The sequence below is a fragment of the Leucopleurus acutus genome, assembly GCF_964270905.1.
Source record: "Leucopleurus acutus genome assembly, chromosome: 1".
Lineage (NCBI taxonomy): Eukaryota > Metazoa > Chordata > Mammalia > Artiodactyla > Delphinidae > Leucopleurus > Leucopleurus acutus.
In genome coordinates, this window is record NC_139142.1 from 173,449,214 (window position 1) to 173,474,909 (window position 25,696).

At 51.0% G+C, this 25,696-nt stretch overlaps 1 protein-coding gene across 3 annotated transcripts in view; it reads left to right on the forward strand.

Moving 5' to 3' along the window:
• Positions 1-25,696, forward strand: part of PCSK6 (proprotein convertase subtilisin/kexin type 6) — a 198,256-nt gene that overhangs the window by 112,227 nt on the left and 60,333 nt on the right. For 2 of the 3 annotated variants that reach the window (XM_082851525.1, XM_082851527.1), the window contains exons 7-11: positions 4,263-4,435; positions 8,444-8,656; positions 11,959-12,059; positions 16,081-16,184; positions 17,959-18,076. In XM_082851525.1, coding sequence (XP_082707651.1) covers positions 4,263-4,435; positions 8,444-8,656; positions 11,959-12,059; positions 16,081-16,184; positions 17,959-18,076 — 709 coding nt within the window. The remainder of the gene's footprint in view (positions 1-4,262; positions 4,436-8,443; positions 8,657-11,958; positions 12,060-16,080; positions 16,185-17,958; positions 18,077-25,696) is intronic. The other variant, XM_082851526.1, reaches the window with a different exon arrangement.

Consider the following 25,696-nt stretch of genomic DNA (forward strand, 5'->3'; position numbering starts at 1 on the left):
ACCTTTTTTGGGGCTTACCAACAGAAATGTATTTTCTCTTGGTTGTGGAGGCTGTGAGTCCAAGATCAAGGTGTCGGAAGATCTGGTTTCTTCCGAGGCCTCTCTCTAGACCAGCACATACGGCTGCTTTTCACTGTGTCTTCTCGTGGTTATCCCTTAGTCTGTGTTGTCCGTGTCAGAATTTCCTCTTCTTAAAAGGACACCAGTCGTGTTGGATGGGTGCCCACCCATGTGACCTCATTTCAGCTTAATTACCCCTTTAAAGACCCTGTCTCCAAAACCAGCACACTCTGATCTTCCTGTTTACTTTTTAAAAATAGTTTATTTATTTATTTTATATCGAAGTACAGTTGAGTTACATTGTTGTGTTAGTTTTAGCTGTACAGCACAGTGATTCAGTTTTATATATATTTTATATATAAATATTCTTTTTCAGGTTCTTTTCCCATATAGGTTATTACAGAGTATTGAGTAGAGTTCCCTGTGCTATACAGTAGGTCCTTGTTGGTAATCTATTTTATATTTAGTAGTGTGTGTATGTTAATCCCAAACTCCTAATTTATACCCACCCTTTTCTCCTTTGGGAAAAGACAAATATCATATGATGTCGCCTATATGCGGAATCTAAAAACAAAATACAAATAAATTTATTTACAGAACAGAAAGAGACTCACAGACGTAGAAGACAAATCCATTGCCTTTGAACATGGAACTTCTTCAGGACGTTTTCAGGGGAAATGCTGTGTCTCGGGCTGCTTCACATGGGCGTCTGCATGTCCACGGGTTTGCCTTGCCTTATACAAGCCTGTGGTTCGCAAAGTCCCACCATAAGTTAGGAGCAGGAAAAGGGAGGAAGGACGGGTCACTATGAAAAAAAATGTGTTTTGGTTTTTTTAAAAATAAATTTATTTACTTATTTATATTTATTTTTGGCTGTGTTGGGTGTTCGTTGCTGCATGCAGGCTTTCTCTAGTTACAGCGAGCAGGGGCTACTCTTCGTTGTGGTGCGGTGGCTTCTCTTGTTGCGGAACACAGGCTCGAGGCACGTGGGCTTCAGTAGTTGTGGCACACGGGCTCAGTAGTTGTGGCTCGTGGGCTCTAGAGCACAGGCTCAGTAGTTGTGGTGCCCGGGCTTAGTTGCTCTGTGGCATGTGGGATCTTCCCGGACCAGGGCTCAAACCCGTGTCCCCTGCATTGGCAGGCAGATTCTTAACCACTGCGCCCCCAGGGAAGTCCCGGTTGGTTTCTTTTAACTTCATCAAGAGTCTTGTAAAATCATTGCTTTCATCAGGTTCTCCTGGGGCCTTGAAACTATCGTTGGGTGCAGGCCAGTTTATGGAAAGTTTATTGTTTCCTGCGAGGCAAGCTGTGTGATTCTTCCCTGGGGGACTGAGCCCTGGCAGCACTAGGAGGTGTCCACCCAAACGCAAACCTGTCGGGCCCTGCAAAGCCCTGCTCTCCTCCTCCTCACACTCCTCCCACCTGGTGCCGCAGATGGGCCCTTGGAGTGGACGGCTCAGGCCTGCTCCTCCTCCCCTGGGAGCCCTGAACCCAGCCCACTGCTGAGTCGTGAGCACGCTAACAACCATGAGTGGATCTGCCATCCAGATGATTTGTCCACATTATTTTTGTACCTGACAGTTTATGGGAAATGGGTCTTTATTTTTTCATTGGAGAAATGACTGTTTTCTTCAGTTTGGCGTTTCCAGAGAGCCATTCACATTTAAAGCTAATATTGGAACAGCAGGTTTCCACTGAAAATATTTACCTTTTCCTTGTTGGCAACTTGTCAGTGTTGGGGAAAATAGATGCTTCATTAAAATCTAGATACATTATGCTTTCTTTCTCACATGTCAGTCACTCTTCCTCCAAGTTGAGGAGCACTGTGAGAAGTGTTGGGAAAGCATTCTGGTCTTATGTTTTTACTTATTTTAGATGTCATCTGGTATCTTGTTCTTGTTCAAAAAGAGGCATCCCAACACGTATCACTGGCATGGAGAAGCCCTAGGATAGCAGGTTAAATGTCACCCCTAGGACATCAGAATTGATGGCGGCTTCAGTGTGACGGGCGGGGTCTCTTGCCCTGGAAACTCCATTGCCAAATAGAAGGGCATAAAGAAAGCGGCTGCCGTTTCTCGGAAAGCACAGGGCCCCGGGGCCTGAGCAAATAGTTAATTCCCCCAGCTACCCTGGCAGGTGAGCTTTGTGGAAAACAAGGGCTCAGACAGTTTGAGACCCTGGGCCAAGGTCACACGCAGTCGAGGTGAGATTCCACCCCAGGACTGTCTGACCCCTGCTCTCTTCCCCCAGCTGTGAGCTGCTCTTTATTTTGCCTGGGGCCCTGCCTCTGCCACACCACATGGCCAACGTCCTGTACTGGTTATGGCCTCTTCTTGGGGTTTGTGGCTCCAAGAGCCTCTGGGCCCAGTGTCTCTGACGCAGCCAAAGAGACGAAGGCCCTGGGCACATAGACTAGCAACTGGGAAGGATGGTACTTGGGGCTACTCTGAGTCTCCTCTTCCACCCAGAAATCTGAGAAAGGAGAAAGTGTGATGAGCTGATGCAGCAGAAGGGGCCCCACCCCACGACAGATGCCCACAAACCCAGAAAAGATTTGGCCCGCGTTATAACCCCCTTGATCTTCAAAGGGAAATTGGCTCCCACTTCTTTGAAATTAAGAACCTCTGTTTATCAAAAGACACCATAACAAGTGAGAAGACAAGGCATCAACTGGGAGAAGATGTTCACAACATACGTAACCAAGAAAGGATGAATTCCCAGTACAAGCAAAGCTAATAACCAAGAAAGGATGAATTCCCAGTACAGGCAAAGCTAAGCAGTGTATTGTGCACACAGTTGTATTAAAACACCCATTTTTAAAGGCGATGGAAAGACTAGTCCAAAATTCTGAGCAGTTTCCTCCGTGAGGGGCAGGGCTTGGGTTGAGGCCACAGTGGCTCAAGTTCATATTTTCCCTAGATGAATGTTCATGTGTGTCTGTTACTTTATTAGGCTTTATAACTAACATGTTTGTGCCAGGCAGTCCTTCATACATGTCAAATAGTAAATGTTTTAAAAATAAAAGGTAAAAAGTAGTTATTAACAACCCCCGGAGGTAGGTTTCACTATCCCCGTTTTTACAGGTGGGGTCAGACTAGCTGCTGACACACACTGGGTACTTACTGCACTCCAGGCACTTTATATGAACCGTCTTTTTCAGTGTTTATGGCACCTCTATAGATACAATCATTTTCATCATCACAGTTCATAGAAAACAGAAGCTTAGTGAGACAAGGTAGCTCTTGCAGTCACTAGCTGGTCACGACTGGTGGTCAAAGCAGGGCTTCCCCCGTGACCTGCCCCATGTCCCTCTCGTGGGTGAGGGGGTGACCAGGTGTCTACCCCCACTCGTCCTGTGCTGCAGTCTCCGTGTCTGAACGCTGGTGGCATCCCCACGCTGTCTACTGCCAGGCACCTGAGGTTCTGAGTCACTCAGGCGGTCATAGACCGGGAGGCCCAAATCACAGACAGTTACGTCCCACAGTTCTGGAGGCTATAAGTCCAAGATCAAGGTGCTGGCCCACTGGTTCCCCATGAGGCCCACGTGGTGGCTGGCAGACGACCACCATCCGTGTCCTCACACAGTGGAGGGGACAGGAAGCCAGGGAAGGGTGCTAATCCTGCCCTGGGGCCACCCTCCTGACCTCACCTAAACCTAGTTACCTCCTAAAGTCCCACCTCCAGATGCCCTCACCTCGGGGGTTAGGGCTGTAGCATATGAATCTGGAGGGACACAAGCGTTCAGTCCATGGTAGGCAGGGATGAGGGGAAGGGAAATAGATGGAGAGCTGGCAGGTAAAGCGGATGGTGTTGAAATCTATCTCTGCTGCTCCCTTTTAAGGCCGTCCAGCTATAAGGAGCTGGTTCTCTGATGACCTCAGCCCCTTCCTCGGTCAGCACCCATGTGGCTGTGAGTACTTCTGTTGAGTTTTTGATGTCACCCGGGCCTAATCTCACTCTTGTTTTGCCGTGAATGTCTCTGACATTGTGTTTGAGTACAGTTTCGAGGTTCTAAGAGCAGGAGTTTCCAGTAGCTTGGTGTCCCAGCTAAGCATGGGGCCCGGATGCTGTGCCCAGCTCCCCGGACAGCTGTGCAGGGACCACGGTCCACACGGGGACCAGTGGCCGTGCGGGACCAACATCCGCATGGAACCCCCCACCCACCCACCTTCCATGCGACTGTCACGGGCCTGTGCTTCCAGGCATCCGCATGCTGGACGGAGACGTGACCGACGTGGTGGAGGCCAAGTCCCTGGGCATCAGACCCAACTACATCGACATTTACAGCGCGAGCTGGGGGCCGGATGACGACGGGAAGACGGTGGACGGGCCCGGCCGCCTGGCCAGACAGGCCTTCGAGTACGGCATTAAAAAGGTGTGAGTAACCCAGAGCTGCGAGGGAGCCTCAGGGATGGGGGGGAATAGTGAAAATATTTAACAGTGAGAAATCAGAAGGAATAAAGCCAAAAAGAATATTAAAAAGACTCTCAATCCGACAAACCCAAAGATGATCTTCCAAATGCTCTTTTAACTCTTCTATGCATATGGAAGGAACTGGGTTCACTCACCTTTTTTAGAAACAAATATGGGACCATCTTCATGCTGTTTCGCAGTATGTCTTATCAAACAATCAACATGTCATATAGGTAAGAAGAAATCTTGTCACATAGGTAACAATAAATAAACTTGAGGGACTTCCCTGGCAGTCCAGTGGTTAAGACTCCATGCTTCCACTGCAGGGGGCGTGGGTTCCATCCCTGGTCGGGAACTAGATCCCACATGCCGTGCAGTGTGGCCCAAAAATAAATAAATAAATTTGAGCAGCATACGCACAAAATTAGAGTGACACAGGGGAGAGCCCCAAAGCAGGACGGCGGTGGTGCCAGGACCAGAGCGAGGGAGAAGTCATTTGGGGGCTCAGGGAAGTGGCCGTCCACCAACGAGAGCAGAAGGACATCACCTCATTACAGAGTAGCTGTTCCGGAAAGTACCAGCTGGTCACTCACCAGCCCCATGGCTCTGAGCCTTGGAGCCTGACTGCCCCCAGCTGAGGGGTGTATGCAGGTGGGTGGTGGGGATCCTAGACTAACCACCTGGCCTGTTAACTGGGACAGTGCAGGTGGAAGGGGTGTCTGGGCCTCGGCCCACCTGCTCACAGGAACCCCGAGCCAGGGAGCTGTCTGCGTCCATCACAGGGAGTGTGCTCACCCAGCACCCCCGAAGCAGCAGATCTTGGCCATGTTCCCTCCCTGCCAGCTCGCAGCCCAGTGTGTGTGGGGTGGACCCCACTGGGGGCTACGCCGAGCAAACATCTGAGCATGGGCCCTCCACCCGCCGGCTGAGGGGGAGCAGAGGAGGCTGGCAGGCTCCTCTCGGGAGGTCCAGCCCAGTCACTCTGTGGTCATCAGTTCTGGGTCCTTGTGAGTCAGAAAAGCCTGGAGATGTCCCAGCTCTTACAAGCACGGTGGCAAGGCAGATTTATGGGCGAGGACAACTTCTTGGAGCAGACACAGAGCTGTGGTCAGCGTCCGGGTGGCCCTGGGAGGCCCGGCGATGCTGGCAGGTTTGGGTCAGGAGGTCCAGGCATCCCCAAGGCAGGGTTTATACCTCTGACTTCTACAGGAAACAGGACGGGGGCCAGGTCAAGCCCATTTTATTATCTATATTTTTTAAACATTTTTTAAAAGTTCTTACCTTATTGTAAACCATGCATGATTAAAATGCGGTTAACAAATAAAATAGTACCAGAGGATTATAGTGAAAGCAGCCCTTATCGCCCTCTGCCCATCCCCCCGTGGTGCCCCACAGAGGAGCAATCCTGAATTCTGAGCAACACCGGCTTCATCCAGCTCTCAGGGGAGTGTGGAAGGTGCGGAGAGGACCATGTGGTTCTTGTCACAGTTTCTTGAAATACTGAAGTCACTTCATTTTTTTTTTTTTTAGTCATTCTGAATAAAATATGCCACATAGGGAGCCTTAGATCGCAGCTGTCTGAAGTTGTCACTGAAAATCCTCCTAGAGATTTGATGATCTCAGACCGAACCACATTCTCCCATCTGCTTTTCCTCCTCGATGCCCTGTTTGTCACCTATATCCTTTTTCTGTAAAATCTGACTTCATCTTTGGTAGATGGTGTGGGTTGGTGGTAGGAGACATCAGGCCCTGTACTTTGGCATAAACGTGTTTGATGTTGGTCCTCGTGTGGCTTGTCACCCAGAAGGGGAGAGTCAGTGTCACTGTGGCTGAAAGCACTGGCTTTGTCCAGATGCCGGGCATCTGCTAGCCCTCTGAGTCCATGGATGAGGTCTCCGCTTCCCAGGCAAGATGCTCAAATACCTTCCGATGGTGTTGAGGTGTGGTGGCTTCCTGAACAGAAGTGCAAGTTCATAGCCAGGGTTGAAACGTCCCCTGGAGCCTCTGTCCTGTGGCTTCCATAAGAACAGAAGACCCGGAAAGTGAAAATGCAGTCCTCAGAGATGGCTCAGACCTGGGTGTTTCCTCTGCCTCGTTCCCACGTTCCCTTTCCAGGAAACTGTTTGCAGAAGGGAAAGAGGCTTTGGACGCCTTGATGCCTGTGAGAACTCATGGGTCTAGTGGTACCTGCAAAGTGCAAGGTGAAGAGATGCAAGTCTTTGGCATTTAGGCCTCTGTTATTCAAAGTGGGGTCCCAAGCAGCAGAGCTGGCATCACCTGGGAGCCCGTCAGAAGTGCAGAATCTTGGGCTCACCTGGACCAGCTGAGCCCAAGTCTGTGATGTAGCGAGACCCCCAGGGATTCTCCTCACAAGTGTGAGAAGTGCTTTTTGAGGCCATTCTCCATGCTGCTGGAGCAGTAAGAGCACTTGCCCTGCTTTGCAAAATGACAGCCTTTGATAAATAATTTGGAGTGAGGTGAGGAGTTGGAGGTGAAATAAAGACAGGCTCTGATGGGTTCAACACCCTTTCATTCCAATTTTCGTTGGCTTTGAATGAGCTTCTGATTAATCTTTTCCTACAGGTAGTTATGGGCACAGACACACGCATGTCCTTAGTCCTTTGTGCCTTTTTTCCCAGAAGGTTGCCATTTTTGCTAACTGTAAGTAACCTTTCTGTCGAGCTGTTGGCCGTTTGGGCAGGTCTGCCTTCGAGATGTGGAAAACGGAGTGGACGAGGCAGTTTTGAGCCCTGGGACTGGGCTGTCCCTCGAGCCTCAGGTTGGAACTGGTGCAGATGTGGGAGTGAAGACAAATAGGCACAAAAGGGTGGGGACCTGTGGTCTACTTGGTCCAAAAGTGGGGTGTCCTGGTGCTTCTGGAGCAGGTGGGTGCCCTCAGTCCGGGTGGACTTGAGCTCCAAGGGTGTGTCAGGCATCCTGTCAGAAGCAGGGCTTCAGTCGGGCTACGGGGAATTGTAGGATTTTGTTGAAAATTTTCTTTAAATTGGCCAGTTGTTGGGCCTGAGTGTCAGTTTCCTCCTGTGTGTTTGGACAGGAGTATCCTTGGCAGGGATGCCGGAGCCACCAGCCCACGTGGAGACGGGTATTGGCACCTCTCTCTGGGGCTGGCTGTGCCCACCAACGGTCCAGCCTTTCGGACCAAATGGGTCGGTTCCGTCTTGGAACTGGTGTTCTTCTTTAGCTGGTGTTTGTGGCTGGGATGAGTGTTGGTTGGATCCCATGGGTGTGGGTTGGAGAGGCTGCAGGAGCTCCCCTGACCTGCTACTGTCTTACAGAGACTTGCTGTCACGTGTGTGTCCTTAAATGTGAAAAGCTACACACAGGTGAAGCCGCTGGCCTTGGTTGCGCTGGCAGTGTGGCCACTTCAACGCTGACCCAAGGGGAAGCCCGGGGGCGCTCTCCTAGGATGGCCCCGGGGTGTTCTGGCCCTTGGCCCTTGTTCCTGCAAATCCTGGGCCCGCCGCTTTTCAAGGAGCTCTTCTCCAGGAAGGATGCTTCTGCAGCTGGGTTTTCAGGAACTTTTGCCCTCTTCCTCAGCCAGAAAAATTAACGTCATAAATTCAGCCGTCAGCTTTCATCTCAGTGTACTTGGGGACGCTGCTTGGTCTTTCTGATCGTGGGACATTGCAGTGGAAATTACTGGTGTTGCTCTGGGACAGAGCAGCTTGTGTGAGGGCCTTGATTTTCCCGTGAAGAACAGGGAGGACTTTCTGGGCCAGCTTCTCAGTATGACGTTGTGATTCTATGGTGTCATGGCTGTTGCCGCCAACACTATGAAAATTGGAACGCCAGAGCCCATCAGCCCACAGACCATGCACTGGGCGGCCTCTGTCTGGTCTGAGTGCATCCTCCTCGGCCCCCTCCCTCTTCAGGGGTGGAGGGGGACGCTGGACAGGGGTGAGACCAGCTGGGGGTCCATGTGGGCTGACGCCTGTCCTCTCCCCTCCAGGGCCGGCAGGGCCTGGGCTCCATTTTCGTCTGGGCGTCGGGGAACGGCGGCCGAGAGGGGGACCACTGCTCCTGCGATGGCTACACCAATAGCATCTACACCATCTCCGTGAGCAGCACCACGGAGAATGGCTACAAGCCCTGGTACCTAGAGGAGTGTGCGTCCACCCTGGCCACCACCTACAGCAGCGGGGCCTTCTACGAGCGCAAAATCGTGAGTCCTCGGCGGAACCCCGGGGGATGAGCTCCTCGTCCCATTCTCAGGAGGACGGGCCAGTCAGGGCAGTGTGTACCTGGCCCCGGGCCCAGCCTTGCCGTCAGGGAACTAGTTGTGCCTCAAGGTAAACCCCAGGCCCTTGGCAACCTTCCTCAGACCCTGCCTTTCTAATTTTGGCACAGAATACCAATTAAAACCCTCTCTGTCTCTAGGGATCTAAAAATAGCCTTTAAGAAAGGGGTGTATTCTCAGCACGGTGTCCTTTTTAAGCTTTCTATGTTCTGTGGTCACATCGCTTGGGATCCAACTGGCCTGTTCAGTTTCAACGTGCAAAACAGAGTGAGAGAAAGTCTTGCTTCTATACGGAAACGGTTTAGAAATCTGGGTGTCCTAGGTGTTCCCTTCCTCACAAAAGGACTTTTCCAGACACTTCAGGTTGAGAGTGGTTCTGTCGGTTACGCTCACTTCAATGAACTTAAGTGCGGTTTATCTTTTAGAAAGTAACTTTTAGTTTAGTGATGGGTGAAGTTTGTGCTTGTTCCTTCCCTACGTGCTTTCCTACTTTGAAAAAATGTAAGAGGGGAGGGTTTCAAGTTGAAATCAATGCAGAATTCAAATGCACAGTCGTTAAGATGGTTTTTAGACCTTTAAAAAAAGGAGACCGTGGAGCTGGCCAACTGGTTTAACCTGAAAGCTCACTGGCATCTTTTCATTTCTCCTGTTGCCTGGCCACATCTTTAGACATTACTTGCAGGCATATTTTTACATTTTTCTGCGGGAGCGTGCAGGCTTCCCGTTCCCTGATTTGCTCTGCACCAGTGGGAAGGTCAGCCGCTATCCTCCCACCGCCAGCCTGGCAGCAGCCCGGGCTGTTTCACGAAGGTATTAATTTATTTTCCTTTTCTACTGGACTGTGCACCCCTGGGATGGGGCTGAGATTCTGAATGGTGTCCTGTTCATTTAGGAATCTAGCTCATTTGAACACGGACTTGCTGGAGTCTCATTAAGCAGAACCTGACAGAGGCCTTGGCTGGAGGGGGCAGGGAGGTGCTGTGTGCCGGGGACTGTGTGCTGGGTGGATGCCATTCCCCATCCCTGGGAGCAGGGCTTGCAGCTTTATTTGCTTAATTGATCACACGGCATCTGCAGGTGTGTACGTGTGCATGCATGGGCACACACCTTAGCTACAAAATGCCTTAATTTCTTTTTCTTTTTTAAAAAAAATTCTCTGAGCCCTAACGTATGGTAAGAAGGGTGTCGTTGGGCAGAGGATGAAAGAGAAAATCACACTCCATTACAGCTGCTGTCCTGGTGCTCGTCCCTGGTAGTATGGGTGGCAGGTTGTTTTTGTTTTTGTTTTTGTTTTTTCCCCCAACTCAACAAGGCCAGGTGTTTGCTCTGAGTCCCTTAAAGACCCTGCCAGGGGGTGAGCCCCTTCCCTGGATGGTGGGCAGCTCGCGTCTGCACGTTGAGGCAGGTGTCCATGGAAATTGGAGCTCGGACCCCTCGTCCTCTTCCGTTGCTACAATCCAGCGAGTACCGACCTGCGAGGGATTGCCCAGTGCTGAGACAGGGCTTGTGATCAAATCAGTTGCACTTCTAAAGAGGCATCTCTCCCTCATTCGTTCACTCACTGAACACAGCCAAGTACCAAGCAGGATGTAGCGTTTCAGGAGGGGGCTGCCCACCTCCCTGTGGGGAGGCCCCTCTACTCATGCCCCTTTCTCTGAGGCTGGAGAGCCAGCCACGGGCCTTACCTGCTCTTGGGAGCTTGGTGTCCTGCCCACACAATCTCACTTTCCCTCACTGGCCGCCATTGACTGAGTACAAGCGTGTGCCAGGTGCCAGCTGTGCTTTCACAGGAGCCCCGTGAAGGACTTGGCATTAAGCCCCTTTGCAGATGAAGATCCTGGGGTCAGAGAGGTTGCATCCTCATCCCTGCTCCCTTGCCCTCCCCAATGTCAAGGTCCTGCTGAACTAGGAGGGGGGAGGAGGCTGGTCTCCACCAGCATCCCTGTCGAATCTTCCTCTGTGTGTGTGACTCGGGCTGGATGCCTCTCACTGGTGATGGTCGGCCCAGCTGAATCATGAGGAAGGAAAATGCTGTGTTTGGAAGAGGATCTGGACTGTTACCACAGGGGAAATTAGTTCTCAAGGGTTTTGCAGATGGGTTGCTGGAGGCTTACGGTTGGTGGGTATATTAGTCTCCTATTGCTGTCATAACAAATTGTCCCAAACTTCGCAGCTGGAAACAGCACAACTGTGTCATCTCACAGCTCTGTGGGCCAGAAGTGCTGCAGCCTCCACTGGGTCTCACGAGGCTGATGTCCAGGTGTTGGCCGGGCTGTGTTCCTTTCCAGAGGCTAGAGGGAGAATCCATTCATTGTTCATCCAGGGTGTTCACAGAACTTAGTTCCTGGTGGTTATAGGACTGAGCTCCTGTTTCCATGTGGGCTGGCTGCCGAGGGCTGTTCCCAGCTTCTGCGGGCCACCCATGTTCCTGGCTTTTGTCCCCCCAGCGCCCTCTTCAAAGCCAGCAGGGAGGGCCAGGTCCCTCCTAAGCCTCATCTCTCTGACAGACTTTTAAGGGCCCTGTAATTACATCCCCGACTTAAGTTCAGCTGGTTAGCAGCCTTAGTTCTACCTGCAAAATGCATGGGAGTCACACTAGGGCCAGTGTCCCATCCAGCACAACAGGCGTCTCCCAGCTGTACCCACGCGTGCTTCTCCGTTTCAGTTCAAAGGGAAGGTGCAGTCAGGCTGGACTGTGGTGAGGCCCAGAATCAGTGCCCACCCCCGTCACCGAGGGACACAGGTGTAGCTCCTGCTGCAGACAGAACTGGGTGCCCTGGGACACTGTCAGCTACCTGGGAGGACGTCCTGGTGGAGAGAGTGCTCTGTGACCTTCTCTGACCAATTGCCGATCTCTGGCTCACGGCAGAGATGCTCTCTGGGCCAGACGACACCAGCACGTGTTTCCCTGCTCTGAAGTCTGGAGTGACTTGGGGGTTGTTGATGGGGGCCCCGGCAGGGGGTCTTGCCGTGGAGGCCCCTCTGTTTCATTCTGTCTCTCTGTTGAGTCTCGGGCTGCATCTGCAGTGGTGGGGGGCTGTGGCCTTAACCCCCTGTTCCTACCCCGCCATCACCATGTTGCTGCAGGGGGTGCCAGACACGCGGAAGCCTCCGTTGCCAAGGTGTGTCTGCATAACACCTCTTCCATCCCTGGGGCTAAGGTCACGCCTGCCCAGGGGCAGTGTCCTGAGCAGCCTCTGACCCGGCTGCTTGCTGCCCCTGCCCAGGTGACCACGGATCTGCGCCAGCGCTGCACTGATGGCCACACCGGGACCTCTGTTTCAGCCCCCATGGTGGCCGGCATCATCGCCTTGGCGCTGGAAGCAAAGTAAGTTCCCACCTACCTTCCCTCCTTTTCCTTTTTTTAAAAAAGTGTTTATTGTGATAAAACACACATAACGTAAAATTTATGTTTTACACACCATTTTAAGGGTGATGCTCGTTAAGCACATTCACTGTTGAGTGACCGTTGCCGCCAGCCATCTGCAGAACATTTTCGTCTGCCCAGACTGAAGCCCTGTACCCATCAGATAGCTTCCTGTGTGGTCTGCTGGGGCTTAAACAACAGAAACGTACGATCTCACAGTTCTGGAGGCTAGAGGTCTGAGATCGCGGTGTCGGCAAGGCTGTTTCCCTCTGAGGCCTCTCTCCTTGACGTGTCAGTGGTCACCTTCTCCCCGTGTCCTCACGTGGCCTCTGTGTGTGTGTGTTTAGATCCTTCTGTAAAGACACCAGTCACGTTGGATCAGGGCCCACCCTAATGACCCCATTTCACCTTAATTACAGACGCCCATCTCCAAGTGCAGTCACGTCTGAGGTCCTGGGGGTCAGGGCCTCAACGTGTGATTTTGGGGAAGGGATGCGCAATGCAGCCCATAACACTCCCCATTTCCCCCTCACCCAGCTCCTGCCAACCACCGTTCTAGTTTCTGTCTTTATGAACCTGACTCCTCTCGGACTTCAAATTTGTGGGATCACACAGTGTTTGTCCTTCTGTGTCTGCCTCACTTCACTCAGCATAGTGTCCTCCAGGTTCACGTCAGGATTTCTCCTTAACGGGCATGAGTGGCTTCTTCCCTTCTCTCCCGTTTTCAAGCTCACAGTCTCCTGCCCTTCGTAGGAGCACAGGGAGCCGGGGGTGGGGGTGGGGGGGCGGGGAGGGTGTGCCCCAAGCCTGCACCGCACCCCCAGACCACACTTTAGGCTCATACAGCTGTCCTTTGTCAACTTTAGTTCATAAGTTGACAATACGGTGGTGATGTTTTATCTGCTTTAAGCTGAATGAAAGCCCTAGAGTTGTCAACGGGTGGAAGGTTCAGAAGAAGAGAGTCTACTACACATACAGCCATGGGATCAGAAACAGATTTTAGTTTAAATATCAAAACTGGCTCAGAACAGCCCAGCCCTTTGAAGGAGTCATTTGCCGCAGGTGAGATTTTAAATGATTCAGCAGTTATATTTGGGTTGCTGCAGTCCTTCTAATTATGTATGTTTGCTCGTTGATTTGCATCAGGCAAAAGAGCGTAAAACTCAAATGCTACCCATTTCACAAAGAAAGAGCTAAATATCTTTGATTTTCAGGCCAAAATGATAGCTTCTGTGTCCTGAGGCTCATTTAAAAAATGCTAAATAGTTGCTTGTGTGGGAAGTTGCTTTCATATACTTGGTGATTAGTTGTTTTGTATTTTCTTTCCTTCCTTATTGGAAACATGGAAGGAGTTTTGTTAGTTGAAACTAAATAGAAAACAAACCCCGCTTTGTGCCGGATTGTCGCATTAAACTTGGCCTGTGGACTCATGAATTCCCCGATCACTGCCTCATCATTTTAGCTCATCCTCAGAATTTTACAGGTGGTAGGTCAAGCACACGTCATTGGAAACAGCGTCCACTTAGAGCATTTAAACACATAGGGTTGGTCCAGGAAGGAACTTGGTGTAACCAGGGGCACTGCCGGCCTCAGCTGAGGGGCTTTGGAGGCCGGGGTAGTATCTGGACAGCTGCTCACGTGTGCAGCAATTTTGCTGTGGAAGGAGGCCGGGCAAAGCCAGGTCACCTGCGGGGAGAAGCTGTCGGAGGTGCAGGAGGCCTGCAGGCAGCATGTGACAAGGATGAAGGAAGAGCCTTATGTGTGAGAACCACCCCCAAGGCTGAGCAATCCCTTCTTCACTTAAAAAAACATTTTAAACACCATTTCTTAGACATGTTTTCATACAACTATATATGTGATTTGAGTACTGTCATCAAAAATGAAATGGAGTTTCTCCTAGTAAGATGGTTTCTCACATCCTCCCTTTCTAAACCCTTTCTGTGTCAGCTCTGAAGCCCAGGCTTCCTGGCATCTGTGCTGAGCTCCCGGGGGGCTGGCTTTCTCCATCCTGGGTGGACCCTGCAGATGTGAGGGGTGACGAACCCGGCCAAACAGGGGAAAGGGCGGCAGGCACATCTGCCGTCTGGAATCCAAAGCCTGTGCGTGCGCCTCTCCACCAGAGGGCAAGGCCGTGGGCCACTTGGGGCCTCAGATCCTCCTCTAACAGTGAGGCTGGCTGTGGTCCTCAGGAGGGCAGTGGATAAGGGGAGGATAGCAAGTCAGCTTGTGCCAAGAAAAGGTCTGGAAACGGTACTGATGGGAACAGTTGGGATAGGCAGCCAGGAGGCCACTGACTGGCCGGGGACCAGCACAGTGTCAAGAACGTGGTGGAGAAATCAGGGGAAGCCAGGGCTAGAGCCCAGAGAGCGGGAGACCCCAGGGAGGAGGAGTACACAGGCCCCCCAGGACTCAAGCCACAGGTGAGCTTCTAGTACTAAAGCAGGCAAAGCATTTGTTGGGAAAGTAAAATAGTGCAGCTGCTGTGAAAAACAATGTGATGGCTCCTCAAAAAATGAAACAAAGAATTACCATATAATTTAACAATTCCACTTGTGAGTGTGCACCCAAAAGGACGGAGAGCAGAGACTCGAAGAGATATTTATACAGCCATGTTCACGGCAGCATTACTCAAAATAGCAGAAGGTGGAAGCAACCCAGATGTCCATCAGTAGGTGAATGTGGTCTATGGAATGTCATTCGGCCTTGAGAAGGAAGGAGGTTCTGACCCCTGCAGCAACGTGGACGAACCTGGAGGACATTATGCTGAGTGAACTAAGCCAGTCACAGAAGGACAGATACCTTGGGACTCCACTTCTGTGAGGCACCTGGAGTCATCAAATCCATAGAGACAGAAAGTAGGATGGCCTGGCCAGGGGCCTGGGGGAGGGATAGGGAGTGAGCGTTTGATGGGGGCAGAGGTTCAGTGGGTTAAGATGATCACGTCCTGGAGATGCACGGTGGTGACGGCTGCATAACACGGTGAATGTGTTTAATGGCGCTGAACTGTACGCTTAAAAACGGTTGAGATGGTACATTTTATGTTACATATATTTGCAGACACACACACAAAGAGTGGGCAGTTGGAAAGATGCCTGTGAGGACTGGCCAGGGCAGGTGCTATTTAAGAAGAGGTGGCGAAGGCTACGTCCAGGGAGCTCCCGCTTTTTTTTTTTTTTTTTTTTTTTTTGGCTGTGCTGTGTGGCCTGCAGGATCTTAGTTCCCCAACCAAGGATCAAATCCATGCCCCCTGCAGTGGAAGCACAGAGTCTTAACCACTGGACTGCCAGGGAGGTCCCCAGGGAGCTCCCATTCTTGTCTGTGTTGCGGTCCTAGCGCTGTGGACAGAGCAGGGTTCTGAGAGCATCATTGTCAGGTGGATCCTGTTTTGAGGAGTGTTGAAAAGGCAAGCAAATGTATCTTAGTGTCCAAGATATCTCATCTCTGCATTTTCAATCGTGGGCAAGTGTTCTTTTAATGAAATGTTTCTACTCTGCACCAAAATGAATATATTGTTAATGTAGAATTACTAAAATCTCAAATTCTAGTGTGTGGGCAGTGGTCCTGGACATGGGGTCTGAGTAGGTGATGGCTGGGCGTGCCCCGGCCCACGGAATGCTCACTCACGTGGTAAAGACTAGTCCAGATTCTCCCAACACGTGCTGATACGTAAGGCTGTCCTCTCCCCGGGGCCAGAGTTTGCCATAGAGCCTCATACAGACTCAGGTGGATCGTGGTAGCAAGGCTAGGCTTTAACACTGTGGGTTTTTGGTCACCCATTGTACTATCTTATCTTAGGGTTTGATGACTAGAAACCATTCTTTACAAAGAGGTTGTGACGTTGACCCTTGACAAGGAGGGGAGCCTGCGGAGCCTTCCTCAAGTCCAGGCACGAGGCCGGCTCCCAACGCCCCACCTCTGATGGGCCTTGTGGCCGCCTTACAGACCCACATGAGTACAGCCGTCTGTCCTTGTGTCATTGCAGCAGCCAGCTGACCTGGAGGGACGTCCAGCACCTGCTGGTGAAGACGTCCAGGCCGGCCCACCTCAAAGCAAACGACTGGAAGGTGAACGGTGCTGGTCATAAAGGTGCGGCCAAGATTCCGGGGCTGGGTGGGTCCTGACCTCCTGGAGCCTGTATGGGCGGGGACATGAATTTCTCAAAAAGAACCCCCAAATAACATTAATTATGTGTCACAAGAATGAAAGGTAGAAATCCAGTAGTTTAATAAGGTCGCTCAAGTTCTGGGCTTGCTGAGCCTCCCGACTTCTGCCACGTCAGGGGCCACTTGTACCAGTATGGACTTCATGGTTCTCTTTAAATGGGCTTGCCTATTTTTTTTTTTTTTTACACAAAGAAGTATATTTTAAAAGGAAGCTCTGTTACATCTAGTTAATCATGGGTTTGATGTGTAGTTACGTTTTTTCTAATGCACATTAAAACAAATCCATAATTATTAAAATACATGATGTTTGCTTATGTGCCACCTAAGGACAACTTGCATTCTCAGCCCTGGGTAGCTCTACAATTTTGAAACTATCCCTCAGTTTCCTCACCTGTACAAGGAGGACATCGAGATAGTTATATAAGTTACTTTCTAACTATAAAACTTCTGTCAGCAAGCCCTTGTGTTTTAAAAGGGCTCTGTCCCCATCATAGCCTGGGACAGACCCAGGTACCATGAAATCATCCCACAGTCCAGGCTTGTAACCCAGATATTTGGAGCCTCTTGAGCAGGTTATTACAGGACTGTGCCACTGGCTTTGTTTGTCTTGCTTCTTACCAGAGATACTTGAAAAAGATTTACATTCAGCCGTGGTATGTTAGGGAGGACGTTTTTTCCTTTTCTTTAGCTCAGGTCCCGCTATTTCGACACCAAGCCTGATGCTACTCTGAAAAATACAGGTCAAGCATTGTTACCCTAAGTTCCGGGGGACATTCCTTTTAATAAGGAGGCCATTGATTAGGCCTGACGCATCCTTGTCTTGCAGGAATGTTTGTGGTAGTGGTGTGCTGCAACAAGAGCTGACCTACATTTCAATTTTGGCCTAATTAAATAGGAAAAGAGATTGTATCTAGCTCTTGACCTTGCCTCTTAAATTCAACTCTGAAACTCTCCTGCGTTGGCCAAATTAAACACCAGCTTGGGCCAGCCTGTGTGCTGGGTGATGCTGCTCTCCCTGAATGCCCTAGAAATTCAGCAGGGAGAGCAAATGGCAGAAGAGATGAGCAGAGCCTTGTTTTATTGTGCTTATTGCACGTCGTGGTTGCGTGAACTAAGGTGTCGCATGTTTTGCTTTTCATGTCCGGCACAAAATTCAGGGAGCGCAGATGCCAGGAAGTCCCTTTTTTTTTTTTTTTTTTTTTTTTTTTTTTGGTGGTAGGCGGGCCTCTCACTGCTGTGGTCTCTCCCGCTGCGGAGCACAGGCTCCGGACGCGCAGGCTCAGCGGCCATGGCTCACGGCCCAGCTGCTCTGCGGCATGTGGGATCTTCCCAGACCAGGGCACGAACCCATGTCCCCTGCATCGGCAGGCGGACTCCCAACCACTGCACCACCAGGGAAGCCCAGGAAGTCCCTTTAATATAAAGAAACTCGCCCTCATCTTACAAAAAGAAAGTACTAGGCCCCCTCAACACTTCCTTTATTTTGCACCAAAATGGGACGTATTTTCTGCCCCTCACTCCTGACCTGAAAGAGTTGGGAGAGTAAAGCAGCTGGGAGTGTCCTCAGAAGGACGGGTGCTGTGGCCCGGGGCTCTCAGGCGCTGGCAGGGGCCCTGCAGCCCTGGAGGGATACAGGTGGCCTGTCCCCGGATGGTGGTGGCAGTGGGGAGCTGGGTCTGAAGGCCCTGTCTTTTCAGTTAGCCACCTCTATGGATTTGGCTTGGTAGACGCGGACGCCCTCGTCATGGAGGCCAAGAAGTGGACTGCGGTGCCCCTGCAGCACAGCTGTGTCGCTGTCACAGACAAGAGGCCCAGGTGAGCTCGGTTCTTCCGGTGTGTCCTTTGGACTCTGCTGGAAGGTATTTCGGGGATGGGGGAGATAGGTGTTCACACACGCATTCCTGTGCACATCGGTGAGGACATGCGTGTGTGGGTGCGTGCAGCGCGTCTGTAAACATGTCTGCATTTTTTCTTGTGGATTGTGAAGCAGGGAAAGGAATCGATTCTTAATCCAGTACTGTTTTGAGGCCTTTTGCTGTCATTGTAGTTTCCCCTTTTGTCAATTGCTCCATTCTGAGGCGTCCTTCCCTCAGCCTCAACCCCAGCCTAGGATTGGAACTTCTTAGCCGTAATATTTAGCAGAGCCACCCAGACCTGGGAGCTGCCCTGCTGGCTGGGGGCGATGGGCAGCAGCGCCAAGCGGCCTCCTAGAGGCTGGAGCCATAGCTCTGGCAGCTCCACCGGCCCCGAGAGTCCGCAGTGAGACCCCATTGGTCCTGGACCAGGGTGGCAGCCCCGGCTTCTTCTCTGTGGCAGGAGAGGGTTTAGTATCCAGAGTGCACAGCAGCACGGTGTCGCTTTTATCTGGACTCAGATAAGCTTAAGGTGTAAACACTGGGATTTTTTTTTTAACATCTTTATTGGAGTATAATTGCTTTACAATGTTGTGTTAGTTTCTGCTGTAGAGCAAAGTGAATCAGCTATATGTATACATATATCCCCCTGTCCCCTCCCTCTTGCGTCTCCCTCCCACCCTCCCTATCCCACCCCTCTAGGTGGTCACAAAGCACAGAGCTGATCTCCCTGTGCTATGCAGCTGCTTCCCACTAGCTATCTATTTTATATTTGGTAGTGTATATATGTCCGTGCCACTCTCTCACTTCGTCCCAGCTTACCCTTCCCCCTCCCTGTGTCCTCAAGTTCATTCTCTTTTTTTTTTTTTTTGCGGTACGCGGGCCTCTCACTGTTGTGGCCTCTCCCGTTATGGGGCACAGGCTCCAGACACGCAGGCTCAGTGGCCATGGCTCACGGGCCCAGCCGCTCCATGGCATATGGGATCTTCCCGGACCGGGGCACGAACCCACGTCCCCTGCATCGGCAGGTGGACTCTCAACCACTGTGCCACCAGGGAAGCCCTCAAGTCCATTCTCTATGTCTGTGTCTTTATTCCTGTCCTGCCCCTAGGTTCATCAGAACCCTTTTTTTTTGGGCGGGGGGGGGGGGATCCATATATATGTGTTAGCATATAGTATTTGTTTTTCTCTTTCTAACTTACTTCACTTTGTATGACAGACTTTAGGTCCATCCACCTCACTACAGATAATTCGATTTCATTTCTTTTTATGGCTGAGTAATATTCCATTGTATATATGTGCCACGTCTTCTTTATCCATTCATCTGTCAATGGACACTTAGGCTGTTTCCATGTTCTGGCTACTGTAAATAGTGCTACAGTGAACATTGTGGTACATGAGTCTTTTTGAATTATGGTTTTCTCAGGGTATATGCCCAGTAGTGGGTTTGCTGGGACATATGGTAGTTTTAAAAAAAATCTGTACGGAATTCCCTGGCAGTCCAGTGGTTAGGACTCTGCACTTCCACTGCAGGGGGCACAAGTTCAGTCCCTGGTTGGGGAATTAACATCCCGCATGCTGCGTCGCATGGCCAAAAAAATCAACTGTAAAGTAAATAAAATAGCAAGAATCCTATTCCGTTAGGAGAGGAGATCAGATTACTCTCCTGAATTCTGCTGTTGCCGCTGTCCATTGTATCCTTTTCAGAATGGTGTTACTCTAGGCTTTAAAATCGATGAAGAATGGAATGCATTTCTTTCTCTCTATAGCAGTTTATTACCTTTGGAAAATGTGTGTTTGAAAAGAAAAATAAATGATGGGGTGATTAAAAGGGATTCTTGCTTTATCAACAAAGATAGATCATTCTCTTTGAGCTCGCCCCTTCCTTAAAGGCATCTACCTCTTATAGTATGCCCTTCTGCTATAAAATGTTGAGAAAAGTGTTTCTTGCTGATGCCTTGCATACAGTAGAAATTCAGAAAGTATTTGTTGGATGAATAGCCACAGAAGGATCTTTTGAAAAATTGCATTTCCCTCCTGCTGCTAATTGTGAAGACTGACTGCCGGGTTATCCCTCCAAGGCCTGAGGAGCTGGTAGGCCAGCAGGCGAGTCTCACCCTTGACATTTGAAAGCATCGTTTTCTCTGGGGAGCCTTAGACTGTCAAACTCAGGAGAAAGTGGAAGGTTTTCTGAGATTAAGAGGCCTTTTGCATTCTTTTGCTTGGTTATTTGGAAGACCCCTGGCACACAGGCACTCAAGCTCCAGGTTAGGTGGTGCTGGACTCGGGGGCTGGGTCCCACCCGCGAGGCTGCCCTCTGCCCTGCCGCGTCCAGGCTGCAGCCCTTCCTTTCCACTGGCCTCCCCGTTGGGGCAGCTCCTGAATGAAGCATTCTTCTGCTGCCAGGAATAGTTTTAAGATGGGAGAGTGGTGCCTAGGTGGCGAAGGGTTGTTTTTATTTTTATTTTATTTTGTTTTTTAAGTGCTGGTACACGCAGTCTAGACAGCATGGGTTGAGGGGCGCAGCCATACTACACAGTGTGACATTGTTCCTGTCCTTTGAGGAAAGGTCCCCGCAAATTCCAGCAGACGGGAAGAATCGCACTGCTGTTTCTAAGGGAAAATCATCTTTGCGTTTAGCAGTTTCAGACTCTCTGGAATATTCAGCCAATCTGCTGTCCCAAACCTCAACTGCACATTCAGTTGTTCCCAATGACATAAGGGCCGAGAGAGAGACAGACAGCCAAGTGCTCCCACGTGGAAGGCAGATACGTGTTTAGCCCTGATAGCCTCATCTCCCAGCAGAGCTGCAGCCTGCCTGCCAGGGTCGCTTGAGCCAGAGCTGCTGAGCACCCCCAGTGCTTATGGCTGGTTTCCTTCATCAGGGTTCTTGTGTAGCTTTGCCTAAGCTGCTGGGACCGTTTAGCTTAAAGATGAAAAGGAAGTCTTCCCGCACGCCTGCTTCTCCCTCTGCCTCTCCCTGCTCCCTCTCTGCAGATGTTTCTTGATCTGGGGGTCCCCGAAGACGGCTGTCCACTGTCTTGGCCTCTTTCTGGTTTTTCCTTCTCATTGTGGAATCTTAGGATGCCGTGAATGTCCCAGACCTGGCTTCAGTGCTTCCTGTGGAGAAGAGCACAGAGAGAGGGAGGGAGGAAGGGGCGAGGGGGCCTCTTTGGCCGCCCTGTGCGGACCCATGTACCCATGGGACACGTTTCCCTGTCTTCCCTCCTGAGTATAAGGACCAGGCCACCCTACTGTGACCTTCAGAGAACAGTGTTCCTTGCTATTAAGTGCAGGCGTCCTGGCAAGGACTGTGGCCACACCTGCCAGTTCTGCGGTGACGTCTGAGCCAGGGGGCCTGGGTGTCCATGGTCACATGCAGGGCAGGAATGAAGAGCACTGACATCCTTCTTAACTCCTTTGAGCCTCAGTTTCTTCATCTATGACGTGGGGATGTAACACAGCTCCCAAACCTCACACCCTGGTTGGGGGTTTTGAATGAGTGAATATACGCGGAGTGCTCAGAACAATGCCTGGCTCACAGTAAGGGCCTGATAATTGCCATCCATCACATTCACCTACGTATTTACAAGCAGCGTTGTTATAAAAGGACATCACATGCAGTCTGGTTTCATGAAATACCAGAACAGTAAACAGCATGTGGTTAGTGCACAGTTAATTCTTGAACATCTAGAAATAGATGGTCTGCTCTATAGATAAACCTAAATATTCAGAGCTTTTAGTTTTGACGTATATTTTGTGTGGTGGGTGAGTTCTTTAATAAAAGAGAAGCCGCACTAAACCACGGGCTGTCAGGATGGTAATCTTCCAAACCTGCTGAAGCTGAAGACGAGTACGTAAGTCCTCTTTGCTTAGAGGACCCTGGCTGTCTTTCCAGCGCGAAGTTAGGAGACATGGATGTCATAGACCGTGTTGCTGTAGCCTGGGTTTTTAAAGATGCAAGGGAAGTGCCGGCTAGAAAATCCTGCGAGTCAAGTAAGATCCTTAAAAGCTGGGCCTCGTTTTCATTCACGGGAATTATACTAAGCTTGATTTTCTTCTTCACTTTTTCAGAAAGGCTATAAAAGTGTTCACTTTATCCTCCTCTATCTGACACCCACATAATTCTGCACAGGCAGATGGCACTGGTCATTATCCTATTTACCCTCCTGCAATTGACAAAAGTTCTGAGGAGATTCAAAACCATCTGTGCCCAAGACCAGGCAAGAATGTCTTCCACGTGTGTTTGAATGTCACAGCAGAGAGTCGGGCTCAGCGCACATTTTCACGGGTGTCATCTGTGAGGCCCGTAACAAGCCATTCTCTGTAGCAGAAGTGCCCGGCGAGTTCAAGGGATTTCCCCTCCTGCTGCACCGACACGCAGCACTCACTGAAAGCTGCATGGGCTGTGCTTTCCCCGTGGGTGCCTGAGAGGTGGGTCAGACACCACGGCCTGTTCCGGGGTGGGGTCGGTGACAGGCTGTAAAGAGACGGCCCAGGGAGATCTGGCAGCGCCTTGGAGTCGGGGGGCCTGGCCCCTCTCATTCCTCGCCGCGCCCACCCCTGCAGGCCCCTCTCCCCTGGCGGCTCCCTGACCTTCTCCACGACCCCAGGGACTTCTTACTGTCTCTCAGGCGGGGGATCCCGACAGAGACGGGCTAAATCCCCCCCACCCAGTCCCTAGATGTACAGCATCCAGACTAGGGGTGTCCGCATGGCCTTCCTTCAGAAGGGAATGAGCACAGCTTCCCCTGACGGGTCTGTGATGGCAGCCCCCAGCCCCCGCCCATCAAAGCCTCTCTCCTGCTGTGCTGCTGGCCTTTCTGCTCCTCTTGGCCTGAGCCTGACTCTAGGGTGGGGCGTGGTGCCAGACAGAGCAGGCCAGCTGAGGGACGCCAGCAGGGCCCGAGTGGTCCCCCAGGGCACAGCGGGTGCCACGCTCATGTCTGAGCACAGGCTGGGTCCCGGGCAGGATCTGCAGAGAGGGTGGCCCTGTGACTCCTCGGGTCATGGCCGTGGGGACCGTCTCCCTGAACAGGATGTACCCCAGGGGAGGACAGCCCCATTAGGGCCGAGGGGCGGGCGAGGGTAGAGGGGTGTCAGTGCTCTTCGTTGTGACCACGGACACACAGGCCCCTGGCTCAGAACCCACATGACCTCACGCAGAACTGGCAGGTGTGGCCACAGTCCTCACCAGGACGCCTGCATTTAATGCCAATGAACACCGTTCTCTGAAGGTCACACTAAGGTGGCCTGGTCCTTCTACTCAGGAGAGAAGACAGGGAAACGTGTCCCTCTGGGCAGGAGCGCATCCCAGGAGCTCAGGCAGGATGGAACCACGTCCCCCAGGACACGTTCCCTCCATCCCTCTGCATCCCGGCTATGGGGCACACTGGCTCTGAGACGGGAAGGCACCTTGGCCTTGGCTACCTGCAGGCTCCTGCAGTCTCAGTCAGCTGCCACCACCCAAGGGGCCGGGCCCTGGTGTCAGTCGTGCAGCAGGTCAGCTGGGCTGGCCCGGAGCACCTGTGTGGCTGGACCCATGCCGGCCCGACTCCAGGGCTCTGCAGGGGGGCTGTGGCACACAACTGGGGCTCACGCCTCTTCAGACAGCTAGAAGCCCCTCTTTCCTGCTCTGTACTGTGCAGGTTCCCTGCCCTCCCAGCCCCTCTCCAGGGCATCTGATCCGTGCCCGCCGGCTACTGTATGAGGCCGCTGCTCCTGGCTTCCTCCATCATGGCATCCTACATGGGCCTTGGTGCCTTGAGGAAACTCAAGGGGTGCTCTGCAGTCCTGCGCTGGGGGTGACCGTACCCAGGCCCTTGACCTTTGTTCTGTCTCCTCATATCCCTTTAGTTAACTGTTTGTTTTCCTGCAGCCCTTGTCCTCCTTAGCTTTTTTTTTTTTAAGACTTTTTGATGTGGCCCATTTTTAAAAAATCTTTATTGAGTTTGTTGCAATACTGCTTCTGTCTTATGTTTTGGTTTTTTGGCCACAAGGCATCTTAGCTCCCTGACCAGGGATCAAACCTGCACCCCTTGCGTTGGAAGGTGAAATCTTAATCACTGGACCACCAGGGAAGTCCCCTTATCTTATTTTTTGATGCAAACCTGTTTCCCCAGGCTTCCCTGGTGGAGCAGTGGTTAAGAATCCACCTGCCAATGCAGGGGACACAGGTTCGAGCCCTGGTCCACGAAGATCCCATGTGCCACGGAGCAGCTAAGCCCATGCGCCACAACTACTGAGCCTGCGTGCCACAACTACTGAAGCCCACACGCCTAGAGCCTGTGCCCTGCAACAAGATTAGCCACCTCAATGATAAGTCCACGCACCGCAACAAAATGTAGCCCCTGCTCGCCACAACTAGAGAAAGCCCACGCACAACAATGAAGACCCAACGCAGCCAAAAATAAATAAATAATTAACCAAAAAAAGAAAAAACCTGTTTCCCCCACATTGTGAGCGCTCCCTACTTCTAAGACAAGCAGTTAAAGTTGAATGATACCATGATTCTCATTGTTCACAGTAGTTGTGTTCTATGATGTCACTACAAACGCTGACTTCATGAATGCAGCACCATCGTTCCTGGGAGCCTCTGGTCACGACACTTTTGTCAACCGGTCAATACAGAAACTTGTTTTATATGTGTTTCTGTCTAGAGACACTTTAAAGTGTATAGTTGACTCATTGACAATGAGCCATGGTCGGCGGCACTGTAACTCAGGCCTGGATGATGCCTGAACCAACAACATGGATTTTCTCCACAAGCCACATCAGTGCCTTCCTGTGCTTAGGATGCTAGCCAGCACTGCAGCGCTGTGCTTGGGGCCATTTTAAACAGTGAAACCACCAACAGAAAGCACAAAAATGTGAAAAACGTGGCACTCCGTAGACCAGCAGAAGGACATTTGTTTATAGTAGTGAGCTTGTTTGACCTCAGCTGGGAACACACACACTGGGCAGTTCACATATTCTGCCTCTCTCTCTGCAAATGACCACAAACGCACCACAAGTATTGATTTGAAGTTATAAATAAATTTTAGTGAGTAGGTGAATTTGCAAATATGGACTCATGATAATGAGGATTGACTGTAATTTCCTTGTCTCCCCCCACCCCCATCAGATTGAACCTTAGAATTGGAAGGAATGTTTAAAGTCAGCTGATTTAGCCCCTTCATTTCACATAGAAGAGAAATATGTGCCATAAATTTAAACATCGTGTGTTTAAAACACCTTACAGCCCAATTAATCATGGGCAGCCCTGTCTGAATTAGTATACTGGATTAGCCTCTTTTTTTTTTTTCAGCTCTGTTTTATTTGCAGCCTAAATGATCGTCTGTGGTTTGATAATCAAAAGTAATTTCATTTAAGGAAAATCCTAAATGTGGACTAACCTGAGTAAGAAAGTCACAGAATCTCTGCCTCAGACTCTCATGACCCTCCGTCCCAGAACGGTCATCCTGGAACAGAGACCCAGGAAGTGACTCAGAACCTCCTTGCTGTCCCCATACAGATGGCCCCAGGCCCTCCCACAGGCCATGTTGCCTTCCTAAGTCTAATAAGTCTGTGCCCATTAACCCCT